General features: G+C 54.4%; 1 protein-coding gene across 1 annotated transcript; it reads left to right on the forward strand.

The window, feature by feature from the left end:
• The first annotated feature begins 5180 nt into the window (after positions 1 to 5180).
• Positions 5181 to 8392, forward strand: dusp6 (dual specificity phosphatase 6). The gene is made up of 3 exons (XM_068739341.1): positions 5181 to 5623; positions 5725 to 6159; positions 7042 to 8392. The coding sequence occupies exons 1-3, from the start codon at positions 5221 to 5223 to the stop codon at positions 7353 to 7355; spliced, it is 1152 nt and encodes a 383-aa protein (XP_068595442.1). The 5' UTR covers positions 5181 to 5220; the 3' UTR covers positions 7356 to 8392.
• Positions 8393 to 8662: the final 270 nt, after the last annotated feature.

Genomic DNA, 8662 nt, shown 5'->3' on the forward strand with positions numbered 1-8662 from the left:
GACATATCATGTTGGCAACGGACAACCGGGAGCGAATAGCAGCTAGCGGTGAAAATGTCTCCAGATGGGGGGGGCGATAGCGCCAAGCGGGTGTTCCACCTGGCTGGATGGGCGCGAAGGACCCCTATGCTTTCATCTTGTTTCGGAAAAGCGTTACTTCCTCATCCGTCACTCCAAACCTCCAATCTTCCCCAAATCCTGCCAAAACAGAAGAAGAAGTGTTTCCTCAAGCAAACGACAGCGCGCCCCCTCCCAGCCGGTCTGCTCCCTATAATCCCCACCAGGTGTCGAAGAACTCAAACCCAAATCCACACCCCTCCATTCATGGAAACAGACTTCTCCCTTTTGCCCGTGAGGAGAAACGCTTCGTATCTGGCAGCCATTGTTGTCTCTCCCTCTACATCCACACTTCTCTCCTTCCTCTCCCCATTCTCTACGCTCCTTTCACCCAACCCCACTCTAGGGTCTTCATGTCCCGGGTCCATCTGTCAGCGTGCCTATTCCCAGATAGGAGAAAGGGAGGAAGGAGATGACAGACAAGCGAAAGGGAGCGGAGCAGCCAAAGGGCTCTCATGCGACGCTCCCCTCTTCCTCCTCAAATGATGAGGAGGGTTTGAATTCACTCAGGACGTGAACTCGCCGGGTCAGGTGACCTTACTGCCATCTTGGTTCTTGCTTAACCAGCAGAGCAAGATTCCGGCGCTCCTGTTGGAAGTTCACTTTCATCCGGCGACTCTCCCGTCTCTCCAGACGTGAACAGTTTTCCCGGCGCTTCAGTTCAAAGGCATGTTTTGAAGCGACGGCGATCTTCCCGTGGGAAGGCGAGTGTCCTTCCCTGTTTTCCCCACTGAGGCCTTGATTTCACGCACCATCAACCCGGACCCGTGTAACCCAATAGGAGGCCTTTGTTCTGCACATCAAAGAGGACCCACCGGACATAGATCATCCTGCAAAAGCCATCAATACTCTGACCAAAGGAGGGAATCCCTCTTCGGTGGAGTGATTGACTTGATAAAGTTCCTCTTCCTGCAGACCCAGACCCAGACCCGGACTTGGAACTGGACCCAGACCCAGACCCTGACCCAGACCCGGACCCTGACTCGGACCCGTTTCTGAAGTTAACGTAGAAATGAAGTAAAACAAACAAACAAACAAACAGTGGAACCTGTGTTCCCTGCACCACATCACCACACCTATGGCCCGACCCCCCAGACATTCTGTCCTGGCAGCCTGCTGTCGTGTGCAGAGCGAGCGGCGGGCCATGCGGCCATGAGACGGTGACGTTTGGTATTTGTAGGGGGGGGGGCGTCACCGCTGAACCTTACTAGGCTGACATGCTAAGTGGGATTAGCAGCAGAGAGATCCTTCAAAACACTGCAGCCATGCACGAGACCGGCGGGCAGCTGGTGCCGAGTGGGCCCGATGGGATCAGAGCACCAGTGTGTGCTGGATGCGCCGGGGCTGAGGTCCCATGGGGAGGGTGGAGGAAGAGGGGGGAGGAGCTGACTGAACGCATCACGGGTGCGTTTTATGCACCTTTGTTGTGCGTTTGTCCACCTGGCAGCCGGATTTGTCTTAGGTCATCGTGATGACAGCCGGTTTCCCGGGTTGTGGGGTAGTGGCGGCGGCCATCAGAAAGACGAACCCGTGATGTCTGTCTGAGGGAGGTCAATCATCGTTTTCTGTTCATTATAGTCCTGACTCGGGTGACGTCACTGTGACGACGGACCGGATGAACTCCAGCCCCGTGGAGACGGTTCAGCCCTGACCGCCGCTCTGCACAGCTCGTCACGGTTAAAAGGGGAATCAGCAGGACACGGCCCCATTCTTTACGGCCACAGAGTCTAATGGAAAACCCCAGTTTTGTTTTCACAAAGTCCAGCATAAAGCTCTGGCTGTTCGTGTCTCCACACGTTCACTCTTCTGGAGACAGTTCTGGAGAACAACCAGTCCTACCGGGTTTCCCTTCACCTGGCGTGAGGCCTCCTCGCCAGGTCCCCCAGCAAGCTGCATGCCAACACAACACACCCTGCTGGCCGTCCCAGCATCCCCGGGACTCGGGGGTCGCTACCCATGCTCTTCCAGTCCCAGTGTTTACTGCATTCCCTCCGTGCTTGCAGGGATGCCCCAGACCACGCTACGGTATCTGCCGTGGGGCTGAAACAGCTGTGGAGGGGAAAGGACTCCGCCTGAACATCTGGTTGGAATTTCCGGGGGCCGGGGTACGGGCAGGAATCCAACGAGCCCAGACTTCAGTCTCTGGGCTCGTTGGATCCCCCCCCCCCCCCCATCCCGACATCAGCAGACATCTCGTGAAGCCACCGGAGGGACAAAACGTTCCTGAACTCCAGACCACAGTTTTTCTTTCTATCCTCCTTTTGTTTCACAACCCTTTCCCCTCTTCCTGTTTTTGTCTTTGTGACTACCGTCCTCTTGAAATGTAGTCACGGAAACTAATAGAAATACACACACACGCACGCACGTACACCCTTCTCCATTAGTGCTTCCTGTTTTCTTCAAGCATGTCCTCGTCTGTTTGTTTGCAGGCCGGCTCTCAAAGGACGTCGTTCAGTCCGGCGCTTCCTGTTTGCACTCCAAACACAAAAGAGCAGCAGGAATCTCTGTCCTCTTCAACAGCAACAACAACTGGGACAAGCTAAGACGTGCACGCTAAGGGCAGCGAGGTACGGTGCAAAATAACCGGTCCTCTCGCTCCAAATCGTTAGCAGTTAGCGCATTACTTTTAAACAGTTTCCTGACACTCAATAAAAATGCTGCTGGGCGTATCCACGGAAAACTTCCATCACCCACAACGGAAGATACTCGCTGTTGCCAAAACAAGGGGCATCCTGGCGCCGGGCGGCTTTCACGGCATCCATCTGCTGATGTGGGCTGAAGCCGGCCAGAACCTGGACAGAAAAGACGGACGCTGTCCTACAGCTTCTGTTTGGACCAAAGGCTGGCACAGATATTTCATATAAGTGTTTGGGAACTGCGTTAACTTGTGTAAAAAGGGTAGAATATGGGACCTTTAAGTGTAGACACCATGTGGCACTGACTTCATCCCAACCGACGGTGTCGGAGAAACAAACCAATGCCAGGATGCGAGGAAAGAAACCTGAGTCCACGTGAATGTAGAGCAAAACGGGCCAAAGGCAGACAGAAGTGGACACCCAGTGGAGGGGAACTCCTCTGTGGGACACACACACACACACACTGTGGACAGAGATGGAGCCGCCATACCGACCGGGGTGTGTTTGGGTCTGGGGCTGTGGTGAAACAGCTGGGGGGGGGTTGTGTGTCGCCTGAGGTGCTGTTCAGTGTAGATGGGTCTGTGATTAACACATCAATGGTCTCCGGGTGGGAGGTGGTGCATCAGACAGGATGTCTCCACCTCGCCTGCTGTTAACAGGGTGCAACACCGTCCGGTTCTCTCTGTGTGTGTGTGTGTGTGTGTGGGGGGGGGGGGGGGGGGGGGGGGGGTCACCCCTCCCCTGCAGACAGGAACCTGATAGGAGCAGGGAGCTGGTGGAATATCTGGATACTTCTCATGTTTAGTCTGGGAGCATCCAGCATCTCTTCATCTTCTCGCTGCGTGGACTTTCTGATGACCTGATCCACCTTTCCACGTCTGTCCCACTCTGGATCGGGGTTGTTCCTTGTCACCCGGGACTCGCAACAGGACACGTCCACAGCAGGCCCCCAGCAGATGTCCTTGAAACAGGACACCACATAGACAAACAGACTTCCTGTGCATCACGTGACAACATTAAGACACTCCCTCTGCCTGCCTGCCTGCGGGTCTCATGGAGGACAACAACCGGTCCTTCTCATGTCCTGCATTCAGGTCATGAGCACGGATTATCAGACCGGATCGGCACTGTCTTTGTCCAAAGACAAAGGATTTCCCCGTCTGAGACGAGCAGCTGGGAGCGAGGAAGGGGTGCTGTGGGGGGCAGACTGGGAATGATGGTGTGATTCGGGTCCGACCTGGAGTCCATGAAGCAGCAGGTGTTTGAAGGAGGAGGAGTCATCTGGTTCTGTTCGCTCACCTTCAGTCCATCAGGAAATGTAAACGTGTCGGTTGGATGGCCCGCTCAGCTGGTACCGTCCCGGTTTCAGATGCATTTTATTTATAAAGACACACATGAATTAATACACGTGTTATAGTTTTATCTTCACACGTGAGAAACTTTCAGGAACAATTTGGGAAGCGATGAGTCACTATTTCCTAGCAGGGTAATGCTGGGTTGATACCGATGACTCTGGTTCTGCATTAACGAATGCTGAGTCGTGGTTTGTGGAGATTCATTTATCCATTCATTCATTCATTCATTCATTCATTCAATTGTTCACCGCTGCATTCCTTCTCTTGCGTTGAACATTGACAGTCAGCTCATCTCTGCAGCGACTTTCACCATGATGGCAACCCCACCTGGAGGCCTAGAACACCTGAGATGAACGGCCCAATAGGAAGCGGCCGGGCCCTCAGCCGGGCCCTCAGCCGGGCCCTGGTGGTTCTGAATGCACCGGTGTCTGTTTATTCTCATTCCTCCCCTGGTGGTGTGGAGGTAAGAATCATGGCGCCAGTTCGAGAAAGAGACACAATGATACCCGACTCTCTCTCTCTCTCTCTCTCTCTCTCTCTCTCTCTCTCTCTGGCCCTCCCTTCCTGCACTTCTTCTGTTTGTTTTCCACTCTCTTGATCCGGAGCGGAAATTCCTCTCCGTTTTTTTGTGAATGACAAACTCATTAACAATTCACCAGCACGGGCCGCTCCACCCCCCCTCCCCCTGTTTCCAAAGCGACAGCCGCTGGGTCTCCTCTGATTGGTCGGCGGATCTAATGTATCCGGTGAAGCGCCTCCCGTTTGTTGCCATTCAGTAAGCCTTGCGCAGCGGAACGCACGCACCGACTGTGGACCGACCCCAAAGGGGGACCTGCAAAAGCGACCAGAACACGGTTCCGCCGCGGAGCATCTTAGACAGCTGAGGAGGGGGACGCACCTGCGTTTGGAACCGTGGGAGTTACGTCAGAGCGCAAGAAGCCGCGGCGGCGTGGACCATTCATAAATAACGGGCTGTCCGGCCCCGATGCATGAATGACCGGCTCCGGTTAGCGCCGCAACCCGAATGACTTTCGGTTTTATCCGCGCTGCAGCCAGGAGCCCCCCCCCCCCCCCCCGGTTCTTCAGATATTCTTTTGGACTCCTGCCTATAAATGCTCGACAAGCTCAAGCCCGTCATCCAGCTCGACTCGGTAATGGCGATCAGCAGGACGGTGGGCTGGCTCCGGGAGCAGCTGGAGACGCGCAGGGACGGCTTGCTGGTGATGGACTGCCGGGCCCAGGAGCTCTACGAGTCGGCGCACGTCGAGACGAGCATCAACGTGGCCATCCCGAGCCTCATGCTCCGCCGGCTCAGGAAGGGCAACCTGCCCGTGCGCTCGCTGCTGTCCGACGGGGAGGACCGGGAGAAGTTCGTGCGGAGGTGCAAGTCGGACAGCATCGTGCTGTACGACGAGTACAGCCGGGAGTGGAACGAGAACGTGGACGGGGGCTCCGTGTTGGGGCTCCTCCTGAGGAGGATGAAGGATGAAGGCTACAGGGCCTATTACCTGGAGGGTGAGTGTGCTGCGTTCACCTGGTCCCGGTGCCGTTCGCTCACAGTGCGCGTCCTGATCTGTACTGATGTCCTCTCCGTGGGTTCTGCTCTCGTGTTTCAGGTGGATTCAGTAAATTTCAGGCCGAGTTTCCGTCTCTGTGCGAAACCAACTTGGACGGCTCCCCCAACGGCAGCTCCCCGACGGCCCAGGTCCTGGGTCTGGGGGGGCTGCGCATCAGCTCCGACTCCTCAGACATCGAGTCGGACATCGACCGGGATCCGATCAGTGCCACGGACTCGGACGGCAGCCCGCTCTCCAACCCGCAGCCCTCCTTCCCCGTGGAGATCCTGCCGCACCTGTACCTGGGCTGTGCCAAGGACTCCACCAACCTGGACGTGTTGGAGGAGTACGGCATCAAGTACATACTCAACGTGACCCCCAACCTGCCCAACCTGTTCGAGAACGCAGGGGAATTTAAATACAAGCAGATCCCCATCTCGGACCACTGGAGCCAGAACCTGTCCCAGTTCTTCCCCGAGGCCATCAGCTTCATTGGTGAGTCGTCTAACAGAGACCTCGTGACGAATGGACAGGGAACACTCGTGTGTTCTTGTTTTGTGATTCATTTCTGGCTGCAGGAAGAGGTTCGTTCGTCGGGGTCGTGATGTAATACACGATCATGGCCGGAAGTGCTAATGTTCTTGATATTAGATAAGGTGTCCCGGTCCAATCAGCCAATCGCCAGGAACACGCTTAGAAATTAGGCTCATTGTGTTGATGCAGAGGGAACACAAGCCCGGCCAGATGGAGCCCAGGCTACAACGCCAGTCCGCTTCAATGGAAGGCATCTGTTGCCCCGGGCCTCGGGTAATTGCAGCACAAAGGGCCACGTTGAAACGGGACAATGGCGAGATTGAGCAAGGGGAGGGCAGTAATTTGAGCACAACAGGAAGGAAGTGGCATTGAAAGCAATCTAGGACTTGACATTGCCCCCTCCCTCCTCCGTCCACATCACAAAAGGAGCCATTTACAGGCGCTGTTGACATCCTGTTTGCCTTGACAAAGGCACCCTCATGACTCCTACGTTTACAAGCCCAAATGCCACCATTGCCAGAGTAACCCCGGCGAGCAGAAGAACGCTTTAATAAGCCGGCATAGGCGGTTTCCCAGCCGGCTACCCGCGGCCAAGGAATAAAAGAATGCTCTGTTTGTGAGCGCGACAGTTTGACGGTCACGCTCGGCAGATATCTGGCATGATCAGACTTAAACAACGTCCATGACGGGTTCAGTTCTGTCCTTGTGGCGGCGGTCGCACCGATGTGCGCTTCATTCTTTTGCACGTTCATTATGTTTGGCCGCTGCTGGTGAGACAAGTCAAGCAACCTGAAAATGCCGTCTCAGGCCGGTCTAACGTGTCCGCTCTTTTCTCCCGACCAGATGAAGCTCGAGGTCAGAAGTGCGGCGTTCTGGTCCACTGCCTGGCCGGGATCAGCCGCTCGGTGACGGTGACGGTGGCCTACCTGATGCAGAAGCTCAACCTGTCCATGAACGACGCCTACGACATCGTCAAGATGAAGAAGTCCAACATCTCACCAAACTTTAACTTTATGGGCCAGCTCCTGGACTTTGAGCGCACCCTGGGTCTGACGAGCCCGTGTGACAACCGCATCCCCACGCCGAGTCAGCAGCTCTACTTCACCACCCCGACCAACCACAACGTCTTCCAGCTGGACCCCCTGGAGTCCACGTGAGGTCCGCTGTCACCACACCTCCTGTCGCTGGAGGTTTTATGGGCCTCCTTGCGGAAACGTCTTTAATGGGTCGCCTAATCGTCAGGACTGGGCCACTGATGCTATTGATACGGCTGGTTTGATGCAACCAGTGCTGAACTGGGCTGAGACGCGGCAGAAAGGCCCGGAAGAGAACTGAACCGTCCTCAGTCGTGAACCTGCGTGGGACTCCCGAGATTTTTCTCTCTTCTTGTCTATATACGGGGTTGGCGTGCCAAAGAGACGTGGTTGTTCTAGCCAGACTCACGCTGGTGTTCCCCCCCCGAGACTAAGGTGCTAGGTCTCCTTTGTCTTCAGTGAAGACTTGCCTGTGTGGGGTTGAAGCCCCCCAGCCTTAAATGGCACACGATATACTGAACTGGATTTTGCATTTGTGGAGTCTTTTCAAACATTTCCACGTCGAGTATCTATCTTAACGACAGAGACATGACAGTCAGCGCCTTGCTCGAGTGTGAACCCTTGGCAACCAGCGGGTACTGAAGATTCTTTAATATTCTACATTTATCTAAGCAGGACATTTGCATATTGATCATTATGTTTATGTTGATTTATGCCAAAAATCAAGTAGGCTTTCTATGAATTGTGCAAAGCTCTGCACATGTGTAATATATTTGACATGGCTTTACGTGTGAATGCAGCCGACGGGCCTTGTTTTTGCACCCACCGTTTTCACAAATCAGCCCTTTGGGTCGTTTGCCTTACGTTTGTGCTCGGAAGGCTTCTCGTTGGTCGTTAGCCTTCAGAAATTCAGCAAGACATTTTTAATTCGCCAGTCCAAAACATTGCACTTGCACCGACCCGCTCTGTTTGGATCTCTGGAGGTTAATAATCTGGGTTCGTGCACAAGTTTCTGACGTGTGGACGAAGGAGGAGGCTTTGTTCACATCCAGTCTTTGGGGGGGGGCGACTGAGAAATGCAGTTTTCATTTGTCAAGATGAGAGAAATAATGTTGTCCCGCCTCCCGCAGGTATCCTCCGAACCCCTTCCACCCGAATGTAAAGAATAAGTTATTAATAAATTACTATTTTTGTCTACATTCTGTGCTCGCCGCCTGCTTTCTGACAGATTCAGTGGTGTTTGGTCTGTTTCCACGGCAACAGCCGAGCTCCAACCATCCGGCCGAGTCACGACAACCAAAGCCGTTGTGAATCACGAAGCTTCTCATCAAGCTGTTCATTAACCACCGGCGCTTCTCCCTGTTGAATTAATCGCATCCTGTCACGTAGCGTTTGTGGAACAAAGCGTTGTGCACATTCTGTTCACAATC

Source organism: Brachionichthys hirsutus, chromosome 5 (genome assembly GCF_040956055.1).
Source record: "Brachionichthys hirsutus isolate HB-005 chromosome 5, CSIRO-AGI_Bhir_v1, whole genome shotgun sequence".
Classification (NCBI taxonomy): domain Eukaryota; kingdom Metazoa; phylum Chordata; class Actinopteri; order Lophiiformes; family Brachionichthyidae; genus Brachionichthys; species Brachionichthys hirsutus.

Coding starts and splice junctions, on each gene's coding strand:
- dusp6 (XM_068739341.1), top strand. CDS start 5,221: ATGCTCGACAAGCTCAAGCCCGTCATCCAGCTCGACTCGGTAATGGCG. Junction 5,624..5,724: donor CAGGGCCTATTACCTGGAGG/GTGAGTGTGCTG, acceptor CTCGTGTTTCAG/GTGGATTCAGTAAATTTCAG. Junction 6,160..7,041: donor CGAGGCCATCAGCTTCATTG/GTGAGTCGTCTA, acceptor TCTCCCGACCAG/ATGAAGCTCGAGGTCAGAAG.